At 41.9% G+C, this 27354-nt stretch overlaps 2 protein-coding genes across 2 annotated transcripts; one reads left to right on the top strand and one right to left on the bottom strand.

Annotated features, from left to right (window-relative positions):
• Positions 1-900: 900 nt before the first annotated feature.
• stmn2b (stathmin 2b) lies at positions 901-10226 on the top strand. Its single transcript, XM_026300202.2, has 5 exons — positions 901-1043; positions 6745-6840; positions 6945-7117; positions 7676-7867; positions 8394-10226. The coding sequence occupies exons 1-5, from the start codon at positions 1025-1027 to the stop codon at positions 8451-8453; spliced, it is 540 nt and encodes a 179-aa protein (XP_026155987.1). The 5' UTR covers positions 901-1024; the 3' UTR covers positions 8454-10226.
• Positions 10227-11745: 1519 nt separating this feature from the next.
• Positions 11746-14436, bottom strand: hey1 (hes-related family bHLH transcription factor with YRPW motif 1). Its single transcript, XM_026299475.2, has 5 exons — positions 14275-14436; positions 14058-14133; positions 13865-13948; positions 13674-13755; positions 11746-13379 (listed from the first exon to the last, which is right to left on the bottom strand). The coding sequence occupies exons 1-5, from the start codon at positions 14358-14360 to the stop codon at positions 12709-12711; spliced, it is 999 nt and encodes a 332-aa protein (XP_026155260.1). The 5' UTR covers positions 14361-14436; the 3' UTR covers positions 11746-12708.
• Positions 14437-27354: the final 12918 nt, after the last annotated feature.

The following is a 27354-nucleotide window of genomic DNA, read 5'->3' on the forward strand; positions in this document are numbered from 1 at the left end:
ATTATACTTCCAATTTCAGCACCATAGACTGAGAGATGAACAACAGAGATCTGATCTGAGCAGGGTGTGGACAAACACACACACACGCTTGTCTTTCAGAGCTGAACTCTCCAGCACCAGAGGACAGGCTTTTGATTAGGAGAGGGGCGTCAAGGGAGTATGGTGGGCAGTATGCTCTAGGTGGCACATACACACTCACTACTGAGTCAGTGCCAAGTTTATCAGATTACATGTTAAGGCTTCCTGCCATTCATTTCAAAATAAAGCATTTTAAAATATTGCATCTATTGTAATGGTCTGGTGTGTTGTGCAGAATGGCCATTAATAAAGATGGGAAGTACAGAGATGCCCAGCTGGATACAGCATTAGAGTGAAAAAAAACGTTCATTTAAATAACACAGTTCAAAAATAAATAAATGTTTCAAAATAAAAAAATAAGTAATTACTATATCAGGTTTTAAAAAGAGGGTACTGGCTTTTGACTATACAGCTAAATCTCCTTCTTGGTTCCTTGGAGAGAAAACCTCCTAATGAAAACAAATAATATAAAATCCTGACAACCCCTGGACATCATATTAGGGTCAAACTAACTTTTACATCTGACAACTTTCACTATATTAATCATGACGATCATGACAATTTCTCTGACTGTTCTACATGAAATCAGGAAACTGCTTTTGCATTTTTGCTGAAAAAACAACCTACTACGATAATTCATTGTTAAAAAAAAGTTGCCAGTTAAGTTAACTAATGAAATGATCATTGCAGCTCTAAATCACATACTTGAAATTCTTTTATTGCCTTATTTAAGCTTTTATTCTGAAGACTTCGCCTGCACACTTCCGCTCTTTTTCTAGTTATTATCCAGACTTGACGCAACCAATAACAGACTACCAGTGCGCACCGGCAGCCTCAGTCTCTGCTGACTCAGTGCCTTAAAAGCAGCCTCTTCAACTCGAGAAACAGCATCTAGCACCCGGCGCACATTCCTCCGGCCAACCCGCCCCGACACCACCGTACAGAAATGGCTAAGACCGCAATCGGTGAGTTTTCTACTTTATTTTTTATTTTTTCTGATACAACAGCGGCTTCGCAGGTTTGAGGATGCTGAGAGGCTGTGGCGACACCCATGGCACAAAAGGATGCTGAGGGTTGATGAGAGGGAGCGGCCAAACTCCTTTGCAAGTCACTTCTTTAAAAATAACTTTAAGCATATTTCCAATTCTTTAGTCTTTTGGCTATTATGAGTCTTTTCTTGACATTTTTGTGCTGATCAATCGGCTCTGAGCTAGTTTTGGATTCAGTTTGTGACGCATGTGTTTTTAAAAATCATTTTAAACAAAGATAATGAAATTATACAACACAAAAAAGGTGATTTTCCTCTCTGCGCTGTGGCGATGCCTGCCTGCCGCACCTGCCCCCTTACTGCCTGACTCACAGCCGTGCAGCATAATGCAGCGCCAGCGACCCCACCCATCAGCTCCGGTCCCTTCAAAGCAAGCCAGCCGCTCTCCAGGGTGCGAAATATTTCCCCATGACAAATCAGCTTATTAAAACTGGGCCATCCTATGTAAACTGTAGTGTAAAGCCCTATGCTTTTTGTTCTGTGAAGACATGAATGAGACGGATTAAAGAGAAAAGGCGCATCCTTATCCAGAATTGCTTCGCAGTCGAGGGAAGAATTTACGACTGGCGTTGAAAATGAATGTCGTCTCAGAAATATCAGACTCCAATCTTGTTCGGAAGGTTATTGACAATTATATTCGATAACTGCATTATTTTCATGCTGCTGTTTATTATAATGAGGCGATATATGGTAGAAGTGTGGAGAAATAAAAGAGATGCGTGTTATGGCAGGTGGAAGGCCTCCTAGCCTGTTTGTATCACTGAATTTCCATATCAAGGCGTGATATATTTTCATGTGTCTGGATTAGACTATTTGAATCACTTTATGATCTGCAGGCCAAGAAACATTAAATGTCACCTACAGGCTTTATGAAAAAAAAAGACTATAATCATGGCAAACATTATGGGTGGTAGAAGGTGTTTTAAAGGGTGTGTGAGTGTAGAGGCGGCAGCAGGGCTGTTTTCTGTTTGAGTGGGCTCTTGATGGACATGCACAGAGACAGCATTAAGGGTCCTGCATGGTGTCTCAACTCAGGGAGACTGGCAACTGATCCCTGACTCTTATATTTATTCCCCCTCCCCTCCTTCGCCTCCTCCTTCCTCCATGATTTGAGCTGTGGACAGGCAGACAGGGCTGGGCAGGTCAACCCTTCAGCAGGTCGCTGAGTTCATTTAGAATCTGTCTTATTTATGGAAACCCAGTAGTGCTCTTAATATTTTTAAAATTACAACTATATTCACACTTCTGAGATGTGAGAACAAAAACACCTTAGGTTCCATGGGTAAATGAAGACTGACTACTGTATTTAGGGGCTATAAGTCAGGATAAATATGCCTGTATATATGTGACTTTAGGTTGTTGGAGAAATGAGAGTATTAAAATAGAGACACATCATAAAGCACTTAAACTACAAAATGCAGCTATACCACAAACAAACTAGAGATCCCAACCACTCCTGCATGCATTAACGGCCTCTAAGCTCTTTTCCTGATTCTTATCATGCAGTCTTGTCATATCCAATTAGGTGTGGTCATTCAACCGATGCCCTGAAATCAATTCCTTTGTCCACAGACACAGACGCTTCTCGAACAATAATGTCATTCATTTTAAGCAACTAGTGATGTCCAAATTCAGCTGTATTTCTCATCTTATTATCTCTATCACTAGTGTCATTATGGGCCATGTGCATAAAACCCCTGAACTCATAATTCACCCTGATTTATCACTGTGTCTCATCGATCAATGCAACACACTCCCATTACTGGTTCAGATGACTGTGGTGCGTTAAGATAGGCTGAGAGGAAGGGGTGACATCAATCTGGGTGGAGGTGGTACACCAAAAACTCATCACTTGTAAAAAAATCAACATCTGGCTAAGGGAGTTCAGATATTTTAGCATCCTGGTTTGACAAATGTGAGGTCATCCACAGGTTATCTTTATGTTAGATTGTGAAATTTTAACATAATTACCTCTTTGCCTTACATATTTGACAGACACCCATTTGCTCTTCTAATATTATGTGTCACATTATACTGACTGGTGGATTTATTCCGCTAGTCAACCAAAAGAAATTAGGCAACTAGGCAAACATTTAGCTCATTTATCAAGTGATCTAAATGGAAAGATTTATTGTTGTTTATATGAAGACATCAAACTAAGCTTTACCAACTGTGATGGGTATTTTCACCATTTTCACTATGAAAATGTTTAGTCATAGCTGCTCTGTGGGAAAATTACAGGGTGCGGTTTTGCATCAACTTGCCACCTGTCCTCTAGTCAATGACTGCAGCTGCCCTTGAACGTCTGGGTGCCATAACATTTTGTTTCATAGCCAATTTTTCTCTAGTAATACATTTATAATTTTGTGATTATACTGTTACCGGGCGCCCGGTTGTAAAGGCTTATGTGCCTGGCAGAGATGCCGAGCCAGTGCTGCTATGAAGTTATAGCACCCACAAGGGCAGTGAGCGCTGCGATACACAGGGTCACAGTCTGTGGGAGGGCTTTAATAGGTACCTTGCTCATAGCCTTGTCAAAGGTATATTTTATATCTTTTTCACTTTGTGCCTTTTTGCCTGAAGTGACACTATTGCAGATTCTTCAAGCACCGTTCCCTGTTGAAATTCCAATAACAGCGGGGGTTGGGTTTTTAAGAGAAGATGAAGAGCGTGGTTGAGAGCAATAAGGGAAGAAAATCTCCCAGCAGAGGTGTGGTCATTTGGTTAATGCAGAATTGAAGCTGTCAAGACTGTGGGAGAGAAATAGAGAGAGGGTAAGAGAGAGAGGATGTGACCGAGAGGAGGAATACATCAGCAACAGATGAAACGAGGGATTGGGGATGCGGAAGGTGCAGGGGATGAGGGATGCTTGCGGGGGAGGAGGTGCAGTAGATATTGATGATCTGTGCTCTTCTGCAGAAGGATTGAAAGAGGAAGTGTGGTTTTCTCACTGTGGTTGGGACATGAGGAGCAGCTTTCTGAGAGCGAGGGTGCAGAGCTGACTGGTTGAAACCAGCCTGCTGGAGTGGACTGGAAGCATTAAAGCAGCATCATCCCTGTCTGATATAATTTTGTCTCATTTCCTATTCTCATATCGAAAAAAGCACTGATCCAGCATGTTTGAAACTCAGCTGACAACAGATTTGCTTGGAAACCTCATACTGTAGAATGTCATTCTGGATCATTTATCAGTTTTAACTGCCTGATCCATTGGGAAATAGCTTATTGCAGTCATTATAGGAGAAAATATATTTTCTCTCAGGAGAAATACAGTTACAGTTTCGTGTTTTTGCACATTGCAGAATCTCATATTTTTTTGATTAGGGATATAAAAGCAATATCTCCAGGGTTTTGAGTTAGAGAACTACAGCTCACTTTCAATTCACAGTGAACGTTTATCTTCCAAAAAAATAAAGGAATAAAATTTACTGACACAGTGGTAGTAAAAACCAAGGTTACTCACTGCAAATAAAACTAAACTGAAAATGAAAGAACAATTGGTTCATCTTAAAAATTCTTTAATTTTTTCATCTAAGTTGTACAAAACAAGGCATTTGATGACATTCCCTTTGGCATTTTTTCAGTTTTTAATGGACCCAACAAATAATTTGATTTGAATTATTTAATTGAAAATAATCACTACAGAGGTTGCACCCCAAAACTACATATCTGCAAAAAAGTTTACATCCAAAGCATAGAAACCACTAAACAGGAATCCTTGCTGCTCTGCACCATTAGCACTTAACCCAAATTTCCTGCTCACTGAATCATTAACAGTTTGAGTCTTCAGCTGTAAAGTGGACTTGTGTGTGGGAGAAAATGGCTGCTGGGGTCTTGACATATACACAGCCCTTAATCAGCCTGTGACAACCGTCCAAAAGCTCAGTTCTCCCTCATTTGTCAGCAGAAATGGTGCAGTCCGCTAATTACAAATTAAAGCGTTATCCACCTGCAGTGGCTGCTTCCGTGAGGCTGTCCTGGGGGCAGTGGATGGCGGCTGTAATTCCCATTGGGAGCTGCCCCCTTCTGCTCGTGTTTAGTCATTATTATCTGTGATGTCTCTTTAGGTGTTTTAGGTGTTTCTTTAGGTGTCTTAAAACCCCTATTTTCTCCATCTTTCTGCAGCTACTTGTAAAAGAAATTTAACTGCTTGTTACACTGCCAAATTTCAGTGTTGTCTCGAGTCCTGCTCAACTTGAGCATTTCTCAGTTTTCTTCACCCTCTACCATGCTCTCAACCTCTCCCACTTCCTCCTCAGGGAAGGGGTTAACAAGGCCTTCAGGGAGCAGTGAGAGCAACATCTGAGAGTTGATAACATTACTGTGGCGTCTGCCAGTCTGCAGGGCAGAAAGCAAGACATGGAGAGGAGGAGAAGAAGAGAGTGAGCAAATAAGCTTAAGAAAGAGGATTTGGATTAATCATACTGCATACTGTACTCCACTGTGGAGAATCCTTTTTCACAGTAAATCTCATTTCTGGCTTTGCTACTGTAACCTGCTCCAAATCATGAATCAGTGTGGCACACTAAGGACCTGCAGGCCTTGTGCTCAGGGTGATGGATTATGCCGTACTATGACAGCTGGCATGCAAATCTGCACCATAAGGCAGTGTACCTCGACAGAACGCAGCAGAAGCAGGATTTTTTCACAACCTGCAGTGTGTTGTGCATATTTTTGCCACTCTCCCTGAAGGGACTGCTGCTGCTGAACTTGAAGCTCACATTATATAGTGGTAGGTGCCAAAAACACAGGAATAAAAAAAAAAAAAAACAAGGTTAGACAAGGTTGATTGTTCTTTTCTTTTCTGTTTTTTTTCTGTCTGCCCTTAGAAGCACTTTGTCCCTCCCTACTGCGCAGAGTGCAGGTTGCCAAATACAGTCAGCATGATTTGTTGCCAGCTTTGCTCCAAAATTAACTTTTTAGACCATAAGTGGAGCATGGGATGGACAGTGATATTGCTGTGTTATGCTGATAAAGTAAATCCTTGGCTTTTAGCCTCTATCAATAAGCCACAGACAAAGAAGATAAGAAACAGCCCAACAATTATCCCCCCATCTATCCTAAATCCTTGCTTCCTTGCTTTTGTACATTACCTGAAAATAATTAAACTAATCCCTGATGTTTTTTTGGTTTGGGTCGCAAAACGACTGAGAGGCTATAGGGCGTTGGTCGGGCTACGTTAATAAATAATAGATTAAAATGAAATGCATATCTAATGATGTGTGGAGGATCCTACGGGGATGGCAGCAGCTTGTCTGTTGGGGAAATTAGGCCAAGTAAGGACACGTTTATCCCGTTCGCCTTGTGGTGCTGTGAAAACAAAGGCTACACAATCTCCACAAAACCCAGGGCAGCTCAGCTCCGCCAGACATCCTTTGATGAAGTTTTCTTTTTGGGGGGGGTACGATATGAATAATTATTCTTCTAAAAATCTTGATATTTACATCAAGGACCTCCTGTGGATGTAGAAGTGGGTTAATGAGGTTTCATCTATTTGTATGTTAGTGGGGCAATGATATTTCATCTTTGTGTATGTGTTTTAGCAGGATGCTGGTTTACATGCAGCTGGATCTGTGCAACAAACTAACACACACTCATGCTTCAATTTACTTCCCCAGCTTACAAAGAGAAGATGAAGGAGATTTCAGTTCTCTCGTTCATCTGCTCTTGTCTGTATCCTGAGACCCGTAAAAACATCATGGGCGACTTTGACGGTATGTGGCAATCATAGGATTACAGTTTTGTTGAATTTTTGAACGCTTCCCCAGAGATGACTAAGGTTTTTTTCTTTTTCTTCCTCTCTTTTATTAATGCACAGACATGGACATCAAGCCCATTACCAAGCGAGCTTCAGGCCAGGCCTTTGAGGTCATCCTGAAGCCGTCCTCCCCCGTGTCCGATGTCGCCCACTGCGTTACCACCCCCCCAAAGAGGGACATTTCCCTGGAGGACATCCAGAAGAAACTGGAAGCAGCTGAGGAACGGAGGAGAGTAAGGATGCTCTCAATCAATTTCCTTGCACCCAGCTGCTACATATCAATAGGCTTCAAGAAGCATGAAAAGATAAAGCCATCTGGGAAACTAAATTCAAACCATTTCTGATCCAAAGCAAAAACACATTAATACTACTGCTGTATTAACAGGACTTGAATGTGCATACACAATTGATCACTATGGCTGCAAAACTGTCATGAAAAATTTAAGTGGACATTGGTTAATTCCTGCATATCAATGATTCAAATATCAATACAGGCAAGCAGCTGTCCAGCAACCAACCAGCAAATCAATAATCCAATCAATAACACAGTTTGACCATTTTTTTAACTCCAGATGTCCAATAGAGCAGGTCAAACATACAATATATTTCCTAAATTATAGCACACAAAAGAAGATAAAAGATAAATCCAGACATTTTTACACTTAACAATAATGTAGGAGCAGCTCTGACCCATACTAAAATTTTGAGAAGTGAATTATTGTCCTGCTACTGACGCTTCCTCCCTGTGCTGCTCGTCACCCCTCCTCCTCTTCCTCCTCTTCCTCCTGCAGTCCCAGGAGGCACAGGTACTTCGGGCCCTGGCTGAGAAACGGGAGCACGAGCGCGACGTGCTGCTGAAGGCCATGGAGGAGAACAGCAACTTCAGCCGCATGGCCGAGGAGAAGCTGCAGCTGAAGATGGATCAGATTGAGGAAAACCGGCAGACCTACTTGGCCATCATGATGGATCGCCTGCAGGAGAAGGTGAAGCTTTTCTTAATCCAAGATATCCCTAGATATTTCTAACCAGAGACTGTAAAACAATGTATTAAAATTATTTTAATGGGTTGGATTTTAACATTATATGTCATATGTCTATAAGTTTAATTTATAAACAGCAACATTGGTTGACCTATGTGCCCTGGAAGGCCATAAAATTTCCAGTATGTGCTTTTTATTGTCAAATGTCAACTCCTCCCCTGCAGGTTAGTAAAACCCTTAGATTTCCTGGACAAAACCTCAAAACCAGCTATATTTAATTACCTCATTGCTCCGTATGGATCATATTTTATCAAAATAGCTTTAGATTTGCCATGTACATAATATTCAATAGCAACAATTGAACATTTGGAACAATTTTAAAAGAAGATGTGGAAAAATAGGATGATGGGAGATAAATTATTATTCACGTGGGAGAGAGGAAAAAAGTGGCAGACAAAGAAAATGAAGTAAGTTGTCATTAAAAAGCTTATAAAAACATGACATCCTGAATCTGTGGGTTTTTTCCTAGGAGAGGCATGCTCAGGAGGTGCGCAGGAACAAGGAGTTGAGAAATAGTGTGACAGAATGAGAAGCCCCAACTGGTTCTACGTCCCGCCTCCAAACCCCGCACCACCACCCCATCCCCGAGGAACACCCGACCTTATGCCACATGTCCCCGCCTCTCCAACTCTCCAACTCTCCTGCCATACCACCCCATACTCCTTCAAAACTACCACAGCCTGCGATGCCACCCCAAGACAGTGGGGGGGTTCGAATGGGGCTGGGGGTGGAAAAAATTGCAAAAATGTTAAAAAAAAAAAAAGTCATGTCTCCCACCCACTCTTCCCAGAAAGAATGTTTTTGCTCCATCTGAAATGAGAAGAAAAGAAAAAATCAAATTAACAAGTGGCAGTGGGTATTGGTTTTTGTAAATACTTCTTTTTTTGTTATATACAGTACAATACAAGCAGCAAAAGTATTGATTGCAGTGTGCCATTTTTATATATAAGTTTCCTCTCCCTGCATATATGGATGTAATGATTTGTTCATATTCATGTTATTTTTATTTATTTATTTATTTATTTATTTGTTGTTTTAGCCTGAGAATGTTCTTTTTTAGGTTTCTCTAGTGTGGTAACAGGCTTAGGTGTTTGTTGTGACTTTGCCAGCTAGCTGATGTTTGTTGTGACTGGTTGTGCCCTCACAAGTCCCGCAATCTGACTCCCTTCCCCCATCTCATTTGACCTCTCACATCTTAAGGCAATATTAATATTAGACCTGTCTTTTGGTCTTAGTTATTTTCCATCTAGTTATTCACTCAGCAAGAGACATATGCAGGAATTGTGTGAGGAAAGGGGACAGTTTGCTTGTCTGTGGGGGGTGCAAGCCGTTGCTGCACATCCACTTTTGTGAGGTAGATGGTGAATGTACTGCAGGAGAACACTATAGCATTTAATGAACCCATCCTCATCCTCCTTTCCTCCGTCTGCAACCTCTTCATCTCTCTTAATACATAAATAGTGTAGAAGCACTCACTCACACGCTCTCCTCATGGGCAGGCTTTTAGCCAATCACAGCACAGAGCTCAGGAGGAGCTCACTAAACTCTGTCCATCTGGCACTGGAAACCTCACATAACATCCCTGACCATCGGCAGTCCTCTTATATTCCTCAGAAACAAGCTTTTACCCTAATCTACAATGCAACTGAGGTCAAAGTGCATCCGAAGAATGCTGGAGTGCAAAAATCTTCACCTGAAAACAGGCTTGTTACTGTGAATCTCAAAAAGGAGAATAACCCACCTTTCTCCATTTCATAGAGGCTAGAGTAGTGCTCGACATCATCAGCACCTACAGGAACCACTGCACTTGACTCCAAATTCTTTGTAAATTCCACTGAAAGGTCGGCACAAGACAGATATTTAAGCCATACCAGGTATCACTGCAACAGCGATTCATCAACACAGTATTTCCATCTGTAAAGGTGTATAGGAGTGTATAGTATCCAAATAGCTTGTAACCAGGGGTGTTGAAGCCTGAGGGTGAACCCTGTCGGTCACACACGCACAGTAGGCCCATAGATCTATGTGAGTGTGCGCACGCATGTGTGTGTGTGTGTGTGTGAATTTCAGAAAGGGCGGGTGGAAAACCGAATGACTGTGCCATGTTGATACTGATCGAGTGAAGTGTAAAGCAACAGCATCACAATGTGTAACAGCTGTCAGGAGTTCGCCACAGACAGTGACTATCCTACCTGCCTCTCTCGCTCTCTTTCTCTCTCCTCCGTCCATTTGTGTGTGTCCCCCTCTCCACATATATCTTTGTGAGCAAGCAGTGGTTAATAAAGATTTGGGGTTCAGTGAATGAAACATGCCTGGAGTGATTTGTTTCACATACTTTCATGTTGGTTCAATATACTTCAACCAATATATCACATTAAAACAATGTATTGAGAAACACATTATTATTAGAGATGACATTGTTTTAGTAATTAATCATGTATTCATTCTATAACAGTCTATAAGGCACCAGGTTTATGTGTTTAAATTGATTTTTAGGTTTAACAAAATAAATTAACCTTTATTTAAAAAGATAGTTTTACATATGCTAGAACAGAAAAGAAACATAATTAAAAGATTAATAAAGATCATATTTAGTGTTTCCAAGTCTCAGGGTCCTGTTATTATGTATAATGAGCCTTATATTAATGACCAAGTTAAATAAAAACTCACTCCCTTAGCCACATTTAAGGCTATTGAATCAGTAAATGTTTGCCATCCAGTTGCTGTTGATTAATTCCACTATTAAACTAATCATTTCACTAATCATTTGAAAACATTCAGCATTGGCAGAAGAAAGTTGCTTTTACATATAAGCAGGTTATTGGCTAAATGTACATATAGTAAGTATAATTTAGGGGTATTTTACTTGACTACACATATTTTACTTGCATTAAATAAAAGTGTCTTCAATGAGGTCCCACTAAATATTTTTAAAATGTTGCAGAAAATAAGTATAAATTGTTGTGTTCTTTTATTCTATATCATTTTTAAATGAACATTTTTTCTTTACTAAACATAAGGTATATAAAAATCGATGTCTTCACTATCTACACGTATTGAAAAAAAAATACCATTTTAGACCAGCTGGGGGAGACAAAAGACAAGTTTTGTGCACTAAAAAATCTCATTGACCTTGTGGTTTTGGCTGCAGTGAAGCTTACATCACTACCTGGCCTTGCACCATCCTCAGTAATAAAGGAGGAGGTTAAGGAGAATGATCAAAGGAAAAAGAGGGCGTAGACATTGATAAAAGAGTGAGTGATATTTTGGCGGCTGAGGGATAATTTGGTCCTGCAGAAGAAGGGACGGCATGTAGGAGCTGAGAATAGAAGGTGCAGCTGGAAGCTGAGACGACAGCAAAGAAACAAAACTGTTTACTTCCTTTCTCACAGTTTTTCAGTGCTTCTCCTACCTTCTCCTTTGATGCCCCTGTTCCATTTCTTTCTTCTCCCTGTCCCTCCATCTCTGCTCCAGCCCTCCTTCCTTTCCTTCTTCATCCTCTTCCAACCTTCCCTCCCTCCTTCTTTCCTCCTCCTCTAGTTCCCACGGAGCGCATGGGGCCAGCCGGGCTGCTATTGTCCAGGATATCCCCTCCTTGTTAATGGTTTCCTGTGCACACACAGAGGGCTGCTGAGAGAAACAAGCAACCTCATCTGATACCAGGCGTCACCATGTACTATGACTACACACTCACACAAAAACAACTGCAGGGCACATATAGGTACATGCACACAAAAGTACATTCATACCCTTATGCACTTCATAAACAAGCATGCAAATACACTTTCACTCACATAAAAAAACACAGATAAAGCCACGACTGATTTATCAGAACTCTTTTATTACAGGGAAGTTGTCATCACTTCCAGCAACAACTGTGAAAAGCTGAAAATCTGATTCGCCAGTGCTCGCTTGCTTTGTACAACCATAAAACATACAAACTCACAGTGAGGTTTAGCAGGAATAACAGGAATAAATGAGAAGTTAGAATTTCTAAATGTCTCTACCAACAATTACAACAAACTGAACTGTGTGGCCTTGTTTTACTGAAACTGCTTTGACAATGCTGCTATATAAAGAAAATAGCTCAGAGACAAGGTGGTAAAAATCTCCCCTAACATCAGATGAGAAATAATTGGACATTTTAAGATAACTTGAGGAAGCGAGCTTAAACAGTGGAGCAACATGTGAACATCAGAGCTTGTGGATAAATCATGGCCAAGTTTCAACAAAGCTGGTAGCTAACTTCTGTTCCCGGTATTTAGTCAAACAAACACCTGGTTTCGGTTATTCCACCCCATAAAATGCAGTAAAAAAGGGGGTGACTCTCCACAACCTCGGGCCCTTCTTCCACACCTCCCTCTCCCTCTCAATAACCAGGACATCAACCAGGGGGGAAACAAAGGGGAGACAGTTTCGCCCAGGAGCTTGACAGGCAGCGACTACTTGACCATCTGGGAAAGCCATTCCTGATAGGCTGACGACAGTGGGCGAAACTTCTAAAGGGGTGGGCAGGACTAGAGATCAATCAACATGATAAATCACTCTTGTTGCTTTTTAGTTGTGGTCTCCATCCCCACTGTTTTTCTTCTATACAAAACACAATACATTAGCAAGGAAATAAAAATCCTAAAGCTACACATATCCTCTGTGGGACGTCAACATCATAGAAAAAAATAGTAATTTCTTAGCAGGGAAAATATAAAGTCAAGTCCTTGAAGGTCCAGCACAGCTGGGTAGTGAGTTGAATCTATATGTAGACTGTGTTGAGGTTTTCACTTCAGTCAGAAAGCTCCTATCTCCATACCCCAGGGTCTGTAGGGTTTGCCCACACTGGATGTTGAGGCTGGGGGGCTGATGGCGGTGGTCGGGGAGATGACGGGGAAGGCGCTGAAGGGGAAGGGGAATGCTGAGAGGGAGGAGAGGAGTGGTGGGGAGAGCTTAGATGCTGATGAGGGGACAAAAGTAGGGTGCAAGACAGTAGTAGGAGTGGCAGTGGTGGAAGACACCCGGATTGGGCCTTGATCCGAGTGTGGGGTGGCGCTGCCGTTACGCCTGCCTGGGACATGAGTCTCTGCAACCGATGAGGACGTTGACGATGAAGAGGAGGAAGAGGTGGATGAAGTGGACGTAGATGCCAGGGGAGTTTGAGGGCTGCTGGTGGCACTGCGGGATAAAGGTGCCAAAGGTGCTCCCTGTTGGTGCTGCAAGAGGAGGGGGTGGGTCAGGTGGGCAGGAGGGGATCCAAAAGCAGAGCCCCATGCCAGGTGACTCAGGCCAGAGTGGGCCTCTCTTTGACTGGCATAGTTGTTCAGGTGGGAGACCAAACGGACCCGCAGAGGGTCGGTGCTATCCAAGCCTTCAATTATACTCAGGTAGCGGGCCGTCTCAGCAAGGCACTCTCTGAAACCCAGACCTCGGTAGTCCATTGCCAGGGCATGGGCATCAAAGTAACCTGAGGTAAGAGCAAGAAGACAGATTTAAAAAGAGTCACAGCACAATACAAAACAAGTTTGTCCACAACTATGAGCTCTGTCTGACACGAATCAATATGCCCTGGGCTTTGGGGCTGGGAAAGACTAAATGATCAGTCAAAACAAGTCAGAGTTTCATTACCGACCTGTCAGACCAGTTTAAGACATTGCTTTATTTATCCATTTATACATGTAGGAATGAAAAAAAAAGCACTACCTCTTAAGCACTTCAAAACAAGTGATTGTTGTTTTTCTGTAGCTGATTACTGAAATACCTTTGCCTCCAGCTGCATGAAGCATCTTCAGATGGTCCACAGTCATCTGCAAAATCTCTGCTTTCTCCAGTTTGGCTGAGCCCTTCAACAAAAAGGAGCCAGTTAGACATGCATAGTATAAAACAACATACGTGTTGTGGACGCTTTTCTCCATGAGCGACATTAAAGCCGCTTTACTACTTGTTGCTTACCTGTTTCTCATAGGCGCTGGGAACCAGCCTGCGGAGCTCACTGAGACTGTTGTTGATCCTGTCACGGCGTCGTTTCTCAATTATCTAAGAAAAAAAAAAACAGAAACCATGATATTTATTATTGGAAGAATGTGCGCATATGGCAAAACTTTGGTGCTGAAACAACAGTTTTATATGAATATAATTTACTTACTCCTCTACGCCTTTTCCTCGCCTGCACCTGAGTGGATGTAGTGGGAGACATGGACCCGAGAGGAGAGCTCATATTCCTGTGAAGAGAAGCAACAAGGAGGTTCGGTGTTTATTCTAATAACAATAAAAATAAATAATAGTTAATCTGATTTTGTATGCGCGCTGTCTACACGAATCGTATATGAGAGGAAATACAAAGTTTGGGTTAAATAACTTACCCATTCTCATCTGCGCTCTCCTTCTCCACCTCAATAGTCTCATCCAGCTCGCTGTCCGAGGAGCTAAAATCGTGATTCCGTTTCATTTCTCTTCGTGCACAGTAAAGTTAGTCCTTCAGAGTGTCTGCTGTGTCTGCACAGGTTCCCCCGGAGAGTCTCCGTTTGAAGCGCTCAGCTTTCCCACGGTGTCATTTCAACGCTGCAGCCGGCCAACAAAGGCGGGGCCTCGGCCCGATACAGCCAATCACAGAGCGAGTCTGTGATTGAGTGACAGCGCAGTTGGCCCAAGCACATCCCAGTGCGCTCTGACAGGTCAAAGATGGAAAAAGAGTGGATGCATCTCACTCTGTGGGAGTTTCTGGAAACTAATCGATTAGGGACCATACAGTATATGGGACCGTGATTGTGTGATATTGTGATATTATTATTTGTGATTAATTCTAATTTCTTCATCCATCATCACTCCTGTTTATAAATAATATATACTACAGAATAGCATACTGTGACATCCAGATGTATTGCATGTTCTTGCTCAGCAGATGCATTTGACCAGATGTTATAAATGTTGTCAGTTCAGATTTTAGTCTTATCATCACTTTTCCTTCCCTTGAACCTTAATTTGATTCAGCACTGGCACTGAAGAAGGGCCCCAGTGTCTTCCTCCTGAGGAAAAATTATGCATTTCGTTGAGCTTAAATGAATTTTTGTCACGCCTTCAGAAATGTTTCTCCACACGTTTTTTTTTTTTTTTGTGTGTGTGTGTCTGGTGACAGTGACTGATCTTCCCAAACATAGAGGATCTTTGGAGAAACTTTGTCAGCGGTCCAATGGGCTCTCGGTCCGTGACTCCCCCCGCTCTCCCCCCTCCCCCCGTGTCCCGGTGGTGATGAGGAGTGGCTGGCCGGCTGTCAGCACGCGCTGGCCGTGGGAAAGTTCCCTAACCGGCGCTGATAACCAATCAGAGGCCGGCGGCCGTCTCCGGCCCCGGAATGAATAGAGCAATTGGTCGGGGCGACGGGCGGTCTGCGAGCGAGCGTGTGAACCTGTAATCCAATACTAACTCAGCCCGGGAGGAGAGACAGGGAGCAGCGCCGCGACCAGAGGAAGCCACCAAGTCTAATCTTACCCCACAGAGAGACCTCATGCACGGCGAAGACTGTGGGGACTTCAAGGGCTCCGTGAGCGCGCTCAGCAACATAAGCGCCATCGTGCAATCAAAGCTTGATCCCCGGGGCCTCCACATCATCAGCACCGCTCCTATAATGGTCACACTCCCCAAATAATTTGACAGAGCCGCTGGTGTGTGTTTGTATACACGGAGGGCTCATGTTACTGCGTGTGGAGCAGGGGCTCTTCACTGGAGGGTCTCCTGCAGGGAGATTTGGATGAATCAACAGAGAGTAGCATAATATTACATAAACTACTACACACTTAAACTTTTACATCATAATGCAGTCCAACTGTTGTGTTTTACTTCAATATTTCTATTTTTTACTTCACTGTAGGCAAATATTGAACTTTGATTTTCCAAACAGGCACCTGAAGCTGTTCAATCAGGTCCACCTTGATGAATTACAACAATAATGTAGACACTTCTCACTGGCTGAAAGTGTCTGAAAAGATAAAACCTACGCTTCAAGAGGTTAATGAAGGTTCCTTTCTTTTAAAAATGAATGCCTCCTGTCAAAGGTGCCCTTCATCATTACATAAGCACATGTAATGATGAAACATAAAACCGCCATGTACCAGACATGAAAACAATATCGCACTATGAATTAAATACACTGATCTGTTGGTTTTCATTTCTGGCCTGTGCTAACAAAGATCAACAGAAAACACTAAACTATGGACCAGTCAGTACAAATACACACACACACACACACACACACACACACACAGTGATATGGTGATCCTTATCAGTGGGAGCCGAAAGCAACCAAAGGCATAATAGTCATCACAGTGAGAGGAGGCTGCCTTGTTTGGTTTATATGAATGAGAGGAAGCACTTAGGGCTGTTTTCATCTTGTTGTTGTTGCACAAGGTTATGCTTATAGCAGTGCAGACACACGGATGCACTCACACATTCATCGAACTGGTTATTGGTGGGTTTTATATGTGTGTGTGTGTGTCAGGGGGTGGGAGTATATGAGAGTTGCGTTCACACACGTCCGAGCTCATGCAACCTGAAGCCTTTGTCACAATAAACACAGGTGTGCGTCCACATTAGTTTCTGACTGTGTGTTTTGAGTGTCCGTGACTAGGGGGGGTCAAAGTGGGTGGGTGGGTGGGTGAGCCCTGTTGTTGTATTTCAAGTTCACCCAGAGTTCCCACGCTGTTATTTTCTGCCTGGCTGTCTTTGTTCTACCGGTCTCATCACATGTTGTGATTAGTAGGGCCTTTCAGGGGCCGCCCTTTGAAGGTGAGGGCCCACAACACGACATGATCCAATCCCCACCCTCCTCTCCCACTTTAAAATCAGGCCAACGAACTGAATCGGACTCAAGGCCAGAACACTCAGGGATGGGGTGACGGTTCACCTCAGCTGCTCTGTCCCTGCTTATGTTCTTTTCTCTTCTTCTTTTGTGTCTCTAAATTCCTGTTTTCCTGTCTTGTTTTCACTAAGTCAATCCCCTCCTCTGTGTCCGCTCAGTCACTACTTTGCTGTGAAACTGAACTCAAAGGTGAACATGTCCTACGAAACATTCGCTTCAGCCGCCAGATCCCCTCACACACTGACGATTGATATATGCACTTCAGGGTCTATTGAAAGAGGAGCCATGAAGACGTTTACTTAGAAATATAACATTAGATTGTCCTGACATTTTGGCCAGAAAATTATACGTTTCCTCTGCCCACTTGCACCGTACAATCAAAAAAGGGTTTTGAATTTCAGTTTATTAGTAAGCCACAACTGCATTTCTTGCAGCAAAAACATATCATCAGTGCAGACATAATTTGAGCCAAGCCTGTCTTACCAGAAGGAAATGGTTGGAGTCATGTGTGCACACTCAGGCTTTGAAGTTTTTTTTTAACGGGGGATTTCATCGACGCATTCACCTCAGTGCTGTACATGTTACACATTTTTTGCATCAAGTGTGATTACTTCTGCTGCATGTATTTACACAGCGGTCCACATGTCATCGGGCGTTTAGTTGTATCGGTTTGTTTGTGTTTGATTTCCTGCAAAGAGCTTATGGGGATCTACTTGACTTCAGGGACTGTAGGTCAAACTAGGCTGCAGCGTTGGCAGAGCGACATTGATGGATGATGTTGGTATCACATTCAGGAACTCTCGGGTTATTCGTTAACCAAACAGAGCCATGCTAAACTGTGAAAGGCACTAAAATGTTCCTGATGGTGTCTGTCTAGTGGGCTGAACTTCAAAAAAAATCTAAAAAAAGTAGTGGAGATTTTTCATTTGTCACATTTCATATCAGCTGTGTTTTTTAAATAATTGTGGCAATAGTCTGTATCAAAGTGAGGAAAAACTGTAATTCCACTGCAAAGGAAATAACCTGACAAATAAAACAGATACAAGAATATAAACCTGCTCCGTAATTCTGAAAGGAATCAGCCCTTTAAGTTTTTTTAGGTAAATTTAATTATTTCCTCATCTTTGATCAAATGAATCAGATCCTGACAGTCTGATGATTGATTACTAAAATATTATTTTATATGTTTCACATGTAGCTGGGATAGGCTCCAGCAGATCCCCGTGACCCTGAGACAGGAAAAGCGGGTATAGAAGATGGATGGATGGATGGATGTTTCACATGTTCTTACCATATGCCCAACTTTTTCACACAGTGTGATCCACATTCTCATATAAAGCCCCAAATCACAGTTTGCCTCAAGGTTTTCTTCCATATTTAATTTAGAAAATGCTAAATGGAAACAAACAAGCATAAAAAAACCCTTAATGGGAAGCTAGGACATGTAGATGTGATACATATATATGTTTACTGGTTGATTACATGTATAATAGACATGAAAATTGCTTCAAAGGCAGAAAATTGCTTATATTATAGTAGAAAGTTAAATAAAATAAACTTTTAATACAGTTTTATTGCTTCATTGGATCATGTGATGAATCAACTGTCATCTGCCAGGAAAAGAAAGGATGATGTCATCTTATAAACTTTACATTAGGACACATTTTCTCTTTTGTTTTGTTTCCTTTTAGGACTGGACAAACATAGAAATTGTACAAAAAAATGCAGTACTCTATATAAACTCTATAAACTCTGATGTCAGCTACATCAAACATCAAATACACAAAAGGCAAGTTTCCTCCACAAATGTTCAGAAAAACATTTAAAAAAAACCTGCCTCTGTTTCAAATAATAAGTTGTGCCACGTACTGTTTTTCCACAAGATCTGACTGAAGTTAAAACAATCAAATAATATCTTTTAAAAATTAAAGGCCCAAACACAAAGTGTTTCCTACTTCATGAAAAGTCTGTTCTCAGCATATGTGGACTGGAGACTGTGATTTTCATCAGACCTGTTTAAGATGCAAAGCAGACCATGACTGGCTTCCAGTTGTGATGTGACTAAATATTAAAAACCAACACACAGTCAGATTTAAGGTGACATTTTTCCTCTTCAGCAAATGAATGTGAAAACATTTAACTTGACGCTCAAACAACCAAGTGGAATAACATTTTTTAAAACGTTGGATGGGCCCCTAAATATTTCTCTGTTCCAAAGCTGTGCAGGATTTGAAGGTGAGACACTGAGAGCCAAGGAGTCTGTAGGTTAGCCACAGACAGATGTTCATCCGCTCGAAACAATGCTTCCAGCCGGTCTCTGTGAAATCCTGCGGAGGGCGAGCCTTGTTATTGTTTATAAATAGAGCTGTGCGGAGCAATGAGGAAGACTAACTTTGTTTCCCCTGACAGGGAGAGGAAGCGACGGCTAATTCTGCTCTAGATGTGTGTGACACCCGACCATTGTGCCTTAGAGAGAGAGGGAGGGTGAGAGGGACAGGGAGAGAAACGTTGTTTGGGAGGGTGGGCACTTTTTGAGTAGGGGTGAGAGCTGTGTGCGTGAGAGACACCCTGGTATTGTGCTTTAGGAGGGTGGGGGTTTGAACGTGATTTCATTGTTTGCCCTTGTCTATCACTGTCAGCTCCACGCTGAGTTTTGTTAACGGGGGTCCTCTCCTTCACCCCTCTTGACTCGAATTCTTCTCCCCTTTCCACGTCTACACGTCTCTCAGTGTGTGTGAATGCTGAGGAAGAGAAGGAAGTGTCAAAGTTGACCCACTGACACCCATCTCTGTCTTGTGTCCCCATGGGAAGTGATCGAGGGCCCCCCTCTGTCTCTCTCTGACACACACAGAGAAACACAGTCTGACTCTGAGAAAACTGGGGTTTTTTTTATGCTATACCTTCCATCATGTTATAGAGTGATGACTTCATTATTTTATTGTTTTCTATAAAATCCATATTATGATTCTCAAACACAAATCAGAGAACCAAAGTTTTTGTTTCTACTGACCAAACCCAAAGTTTGGTGTATTATACACTTTAACCATTCAGCCGACATCATTTTTATAAAATAACAGCAAAACATTTTTTATGAATGTATCTCCCAAGAAAAAATTAAAGTGTATCTTCTATTTTCAGTGCATTTGCAGCATTGTTTAATTGATTTTAATTATTGCACCTTGCAGTCTTTTTGTTATGTCTCCCAAAGAACATATGGTGATTTTTGTGATTTCTTTTGCTTAAGATGACCTGAACACACTCCCTTCCATCTGCATTTCTCTGATCTTGAATATGTGGATTCGACAGGTGAAGGTAGAGTGGTCAAACCTGATATTCGACTCCCCTTCGTCGCATTAAGTCAAGTCAAGTGAAAAAATCGGAGGTACCTGCTGGTTAATATTCACTGAATGTCCTAATCAGTGCTGTCTGACTCTAAAATGGAGATAAAGTGGGAAGCGGAGCGGCTGGTTTTAGGGGGGTTTTGGGTGTGACTCATGTCTGGAGTCGGTGAAACTCCTGGTGGGTGGTCACTGTGAGGAAAGAGTGTGAGAGAAAGTCATGGAGAACAAAGGCAGATATTTAACTTTCATCTCAGCTTGAGGTAATTATTCGGTTTAAGTCTGACCCAGTCACACTTTGAAAGCGCCCTTGTGCCCTTGGAAAACAGCAAATTTTCTTCTGTTTTGACATTTCACATAATGAAGATCACATAGGCCAAGAGTGGCAGCTATGATTAGAGAAAGGAAAACCTGCTGGCATGTGACAGAAGTCACGAGTAGCATAAGGAGTTTACAGTTTGCGCCTGAAGACCGACTCAGACTGAAGGAGATTGCTTTGATATGGCTGCAGCGAGCTCCCTGACATGAAAGCGTAATGAAATGTGAGGCGAAAAACAACACTGGTTTCAAGAATTTGTCAAACATGCTCACACACATTCACTCCTAACACACACAAACCTCTAATCACTCATCTTTACTCGCTAATTTGATAACGAGCCTGAACAGTTGAAACATGTTTTAACGTTTGACATTTGGCCTCACAAAAAAAAAAAAAGGAAAAAAAAGAGCCTCCCTTCAGTATCTTTGCAGTGTTGGGAGAGAACTGCTCCCTCCTGCCTCAGTCCTGCTGAAGCGAGGGGTTACTGGTCCTCTGACCCTGGTAATGATGGAGGGTCAGGAGTCAGGTTGTGTGAAGAAACCGTCTACGTCTGCAGAGCGCGTGAGGAGCGCCTGGGAACCAGAGCTCGCCGTATGATCCCGTGAAATTGATCTCTCCAGAGGGGACCAGTGGTGTGTATTTTTATATTTATGTGTGGTGGTCTTGTGTTTGCGTGTGTGTGTGTGTGTGTGTGTGTGTGTGTGTGTGTGTGTGCGTAGGAGGGGAGTGACCGCGACAGGAGACAAGCCAGCGGAAATGGTAGATCCCAGCGGTTGGCCTGTTGCACCGTGACCTGGGTGCCCTGTCTGCATGCCTGTCTAGAGCAGGAATGGCAGGAGACAGTGGAGGGAAAAGGTTTAGCTGAGATGACGTTACACTTCGCCTGATACAGAAAAAAGAGAAACATATAAATCCCCCAAATTAACATCCCCATAGCTGAAACATCTGAGTGCTTCCTCTTTCACGTGTGCATAAATGTCATAATGATTACACTGTCTTCCTTATGCTCTAGCAGTGTGTTAATGTGTTGTCTAATACAATTAAAACACCTTTTATAGGGATGACCTTATGTAAAATAGCAAGAAACATAGGAGTAGATGATGTTGCATGCCTATGTGTGTGTGTCAGTATCTGTGAGACAGACCCCTCCAGTGAAGGCCCCGCTGCGCTTTCATCTTCAGCATCTGCTGTTCTTCTTAGAGCTCTCTCGAGGGCCAAACCTCGGCTGTCTGTCTGCTTTGCCTATTTAGAAGCAACCACTTCAGTCATATCTGCAGACTCTCTATGGCAGCTACAAAACCAATCCCCCCTTGTGCTTATTCAATCACAGAGGGATCTTGGGAGCTTTTTTTTTTTGTCTCTCTGTTCCCTCTCTGAGGCTTTGTAGAGACATTTTGAAACAATCAGCTCGATTAGTTGAGACTTGTGATGTCTGATCCTTCTGCTGTGCATGGGGCCTTCGTGGAAATGTGGCACACCCCATTCAGAAACGTCTTGCGGTTTGCTAAAAAAAGAAAGAAAATGTGAAGAATCTAGTCAGTTTACCACACTGTATCTTTGAAGTAATGCCATCAATGTCTTTAAGAATTTGCGTCAACTGTATTGTGATGTGAAGATTGGTGATGGTAATGAAAGGTGACACATCAAACAAACCAACAGGGAAAAGTTTGCACATTGTCTTTGAAAAGTAACAATGCAATGGAGGTTAAATGAATTCAAAAAAGTCAGGAATGTTGAATTGGACCCTTATGCGCAAGACTGATGATATGAATGTATACAACATACTATGCAGAACTATTGTATATATAGAGTAATGTTAAATTTGGCACTATGCAACAATGCTTAGCAACATTTCAATAAGATCATTCAACAACTACCTGTAGAGCTATAATGTGCTGAATAGTAAATTCAGCCATTATCTATACCCACTTGTTCCTAACCAGGGTCACAGGGATCTGCTGGAGCCTATCCCAGCTCTCTTTGGGTGAAAGGCAGGGGTCCACCCTAGACAGGTCACCAGTCCATCACAGGGCCACATAGAGACACACAACCTCACACACTCACACTCACTCCTAAGTGCAATTTAGAGTCACCAATCAACCTGACATACATGTTTTTGGACTGTGGGAGGAAACCAGAGTACCTGGAGAAAACCCACACAAGCAAAGTCCACACAGAAAGCTCCCTATGGGTATAGTGTGATAATATCATAAAAATATATGCATTAATATCATAAAAATGATTCCCACTACTACTACTACTACTCATCAAAACATTATGTACTGAAGCACGGCCTGGTCCTATTATAAGCTACATATGTAAAAGGATATGCTAAACTGTTAACAACTATATTTATATATTTGAATCCATGGGTTTATTTTATGTACCTTTATTTTTATGTCATGATTAAATGAATAATTAAACCTTGAACTACAATATGAGAAGTAAAAGTCAGAAGTTGTTCATCTAACACAGTGTGATATATGACAGTGCAAACTCTGCAGGTAAGATACTTGCACTTGAAAAGTCAAATTCAGGTTTGTGGGAAGTTACACACACACACACACACAAACACATCGGGCTGAGAGTGTGTGACTTACATGTTGTCATTACATCACTCAGGGACCAGATTCAAAACATTAATTAGACAGACTTCCCCATCTTGTTTGTGTTTGAACTCATGAATGACGTGTGTATGTATTTGTGAGCATACAAGTGTGGCGCTTGTGTGTGTGCACACATGCATGCTCGTCCCTGCATTGTGTGTGGCTGTTAGGATTTGAGTTTGGGTTCACTCACTAAGCTTTGGACTTTGCTAAGCCGTGTGTGTGCACACATTTGTCACACAGTGGTTAGCGCAGCGCTGATTGCTGTTTATTTGGTCTGTGTGCTGACACAGAACCTAGCAGTCAGGAGAGCTACTGACAGCTCTGTTTTCACTGGGCCCCTGTGGCCGTACCAACACTAACAGTGGGGTCGCGCTCTTCCCTCTGTCCCCCCCCACCCTGAGGCTCCCACACCAAGCTTCCTGCCTGTACTTCGAAATAACATACAGTAAATCACTACGGTTGTAACAAGATATTTTCCATTTGTAGAGGAACAAAACTGAATATTAATGTGCAGAAATGAAGAAATAATATGACAATTTGAAAAGCATATATAGCAAATAGAAGCCAGGAACCAATTAGCTTAGAATAAAAACTGGAAACAAGAAAAAGACCAGCATGGCTCTGTGGTAACATAAAGTTATGTTAAACCTCTTTCATCTAAATAACTTTATATTTATCTTTTTATCCCTTTAGAATTTTATTATCTGGATTTCTCTGAATAAAGTCCAACCCTGGCTACCTGTTGCTTTTCTCTGGGTTGTAAGTTGTATGTTGTAATTGATTCAGCTTAGACTTTTTGTGTGTGTAGTGTCATACACTGGGCCTGTGAAAAGTGAATGACGTATCAAAGTGACAAGATTCCTTATTTAAACACAATATTGCAGCTAAAGTTTTATTCTAAAAAGTCACCAAAACATGTGAAATGCATAGACAAAGACATTAAACCTGTTACATTAAAACATTAAAAGCACAACTTGTTCAATTTTACTTTCAAAAAGTGGCTATTTTTGTTCACAACCTCGTGTGTGGCTTTCTGACTGCTTAGACACTCATTGACATCATGCCCATTTCCCTAACTTTAACCTAAACCTAATTCTAACCTGACTCTGTAACCAAGTCTTAACCCGTACAGTGTACAGCACAATGACTTCAAACAAAAATTTGTCCACATAAAGAGAGAAAGCCACGTACAACACACCCACACACATGGTCAAGATGGTATATAGTATATGAATGCTAAGTCAACCGTGTAATGTGATTGTCTGAGCCAACACATACACACATATACACGCAGAGTGGTAAAGATGTCGCCGCGTTGCCGTCTGGTGGTCAGACCACCCTCCCCCCCGCAGACACAGACATTTTTATCATTTCGGGGGACATTACATTGACGTACATTCACTTCCTGGAGACTGACTCTAACTGTAACCACTACTAACACACAGAGAAACATAAAGTGTAGTGATATAATAACCTGTACTGTCTGTAGTACAGTGAACTACAGTTTGTATGACTTCACCCGACCTAACTGCTGACACTTCAGTTCACAACCTGTCTTACACACACACACACACACACACACACTCACTCACTCACTGAGCTCCTTCTTTCCAGCTGACATCTCCCTTTACTGAGAAGAAGCAGTGATGAGCGCATTAGGGGAAAGAGGGAGAGGGTGGGGTGGGATGCCGCGGCTGCGTTTGTGTGTGTGTGTGTCCCTGCTGTAACGGCTGCTCCCGGCCATCCACACAGCTGTTTGCTAGACACACAAGCACATATACGCTGAGCGGCTGTGAGAGATTCCCCCCACGACTGCTTCCCAGGCCTGTAACTAAGAAAAAGGAAAGGAGGGGAAATGGCTGAAAAGGATTACACAGACAAACATACGCTAACAACTACTACATTATGCGTATAGCCCTATACACACAAAAGCACTGTCTTAAACACGTTTTAGAGTTAACGTTAATGTTGTTCTACACCTGCCTCAGTATGGTTCTATGACTGCAGGTAATAATAATACAAACTTTATTAACCCCACTAGACACAAAACACAAAACAGTTCTGCCCCAGCTCGAGTCATATTTTCATAGTAGAACAGTTTTAGATGCCTGAGGTGAATCATACATTTAGGATGGAGAATGAAGATGTGACAATGTTCATATTTGTCACTTTTGAGGCATGTTTGCTGTTTCAATATGAGGAATTGTTGGTGTTTGGATCTTTTCTGTTTCAACTCGTCTGTTTGAAATAAACACTCCAGGAATAACTTCCCCAATAAAATACCATAACACTTATAATTAGAGTGAGCGAGTTCTCTACCACTCTGTCACCAGGAAATTGTTCATAGCTAACAGGAAACTGGACCGCAGTCTCATCAGGAAACAATGGAAAGACAAATTCGGTGACTCCCTGCCTCATCGATGGTGGGTTACCTTTTAAGAAGAATGTGTGCATCTTTTCAGCAGATAGGAATATGTGTCATTCACAGGCCTGAGTCTGAACACAAACAGATTTGTTACCCAACTGGTCACATCCTTTCTAAGAGTTTAGTGTCGCTTCTGGAAATATTTGGATTGTAGAAACTGTGCTATTTTAGTTATTTGTCGAGGGCCTCATGGTATTTCGGACGTGCCATGTGAAAACATGCAGCGGACTCAGGAATATTCACTGTGTTTATGAGCTTTACGCCGTGTTTGTTATCCCTGCAGATGGAAATAGACAGAAGCTGGAGTTTCACAGGCACAGGAAAGGCTTTGTTGGCAATCAGCAAACTCAGAGCTGTCGCTGCAAACCACACAGTGTGGAAATCTGCACTGATATAGTGGCACTGATGGTGATCAGGTTTAGTCAAGACGTATTCAGTGGGATTTAATGAGAGATTACTGTAGGAAACAATGAATGAAAGAAAGGCATAGGGGAAAAAATCAAAGTCACTTGATGGATGAGACTCTGTGTAAATCAAAGTTGTAACATCCCTGCAATGACTCCAGACCCGAGTCTTAATGCCTGGTGTTCACCACACATACTTGCTTTGTAGCCTTCCAGTGATTCTCATGAATATTTGGAGGCATGTTGTTTGGGCGACAGTGGGTTTCTCTCTGTGTATGTTTGCATGTGTGTGGTGTGTGAGCACTGTTGTGGTTATTGATGCATACTTCTTATGAGGCACGACGTTAGAAGCTGGGCAGAAGTTAAGAGGGTGGTGGTGTGTTTGTTGTGTGTGTGAGAGTGTGGGAGCGAGACAGAGAGGAGAGACAAAAACACGAAGGAAAAGAAGGAAGTGAGAAATACAAAACTAAAGAGGAACAGAGAAAGACAAAGAGAGAGACACTCACGCCAAAACATAACGCTTGCGTGTGTGTGATTAGAAGAAAGAGAGGACGTGTGTGTGTGTGTGTGTGTGTGTGTGTGTGTGTGTGAGAGACATGATAACAACTTGATCCAGTGGGAATATGGGCTACAGGGAGGCATAAAATAACAGCATTATTGTCTTATACATATTCACAGGTGTAGCCAATGTGCATAAATGATACTGTATATACATCAGTACATAGATGATGAGAGCCATTGAAGCGGAGTCAAATTCTGTGTGCGTCCCTCATAATGGGCAATAAATCCTCAAGAAATTCTGATTCTATATAAGCAACATTGCCTCTAGAAATGAAATGATTTCAGTAAAATGTTCACTTACAGTATTTTCTTTTGTTTTCCTGCAAAATATAAGGTCTTCAAATACAACATATACAGCAGTATTATAATTTTTTATATTTGTGGCAAAGGCCATGATCTTCATCCATTTTAATACAGATAAAACTTGCAGTGACATGATACGCAGCATGTTTATTAACATTTTACCAAAACCATAAGCTTTCATAAGTTTTAGCTGTGCATCCCCTTATTGCGTAAATTTGACCACAGACAGGACTGTGGATACAAACCCTAAACTCTGTTGACAAAGTCTTGCACCATTCACTTAAAAAAAAAGTTGCCTGTGATCATAATCCAGGAAACTTTGGAAATATACATTGTGTTCATGTTCATGTTGTAAAATATTTACCTCATTTCATTTAATGGAGTTCATTTAACTGCAGATTATCATATATTATGATTCATTTCTGATGTTGTCTTTAATACTTTTTTATTTTTTTTATCCATCCCAAATTTTTATGAGCAGTGTGCAGCCACAGAACAACTCAGATGGTGCAGTTTCACATCTGCATGCAGTATGTTGGTCATCAGTATTCAACATGAATTCCTGCATCACTCAGTCAGTTCAGTTTTGTTGAGAATCTCACTAATCCTGTACCAGAGTAAATGGTAAA

This window comes from Mastacembelus armatus, chromosome 11 (assembly GCF_900324485.2).
Source record: "Mastacembelus armatus chromosome 11, fMasArm1.2, whole genome shotgun sequence".
NCBI classification, from domain to species: domain Eukaryota; kingdom Metazoa; phylum Chordata; class Actinopteri; order Synbranchiformes; family Mastacembelidae; genus Mastacembelus; species Mastacembelus armatus.

What these genes read in the sequence shown, in the direction of transcription:
- stmn2b (XM_026300202.2), top strand. An exon ending in CAGCTGAGGAACGGAGGAGA is followed by an intron (nt 7,118 to 7,675) that starts GTAAGGATGCTC and finishes TTCCTCCTGCAG; the next exon opens with TCCCAGGAGGCACAGGTACT. An exon ending in TGGATCGCCTGCAGGAGAAG is followed by an intron (nt 7,868 to 8,393) that starts GTGAAGCTTTTC and finishes GTTTTTTCCTAG; the next exon opens with GAGAGGCATGCTCAGGAGGT.
- hey1 (XM_026299475.2), bottom strand. Translation starts at nt 14,360, where the DNA reads ATGAAACGGAATCACGATTTTAGCTCCTCGGACAGCGAGCTGGATGAG. An exon ending in GAGAGCGCAGATGAGAATGG is followed by an intron (nt 14,134 to 14,274) that starts GTAAGTTATTTA and finishes TTCTCTTCACAG; the next exon opens with GAATATGAGCTCTCCTCTCG. An exon ending in CCAGCGCCTATGAGAAACAG is followed by an intron (nt 13,756 to 13,864) that starts GTAAGCAACAAG and finishes TTTTTGTTGAAG; the next exon opens with GGCTCAGCCAAACTGGAGAA.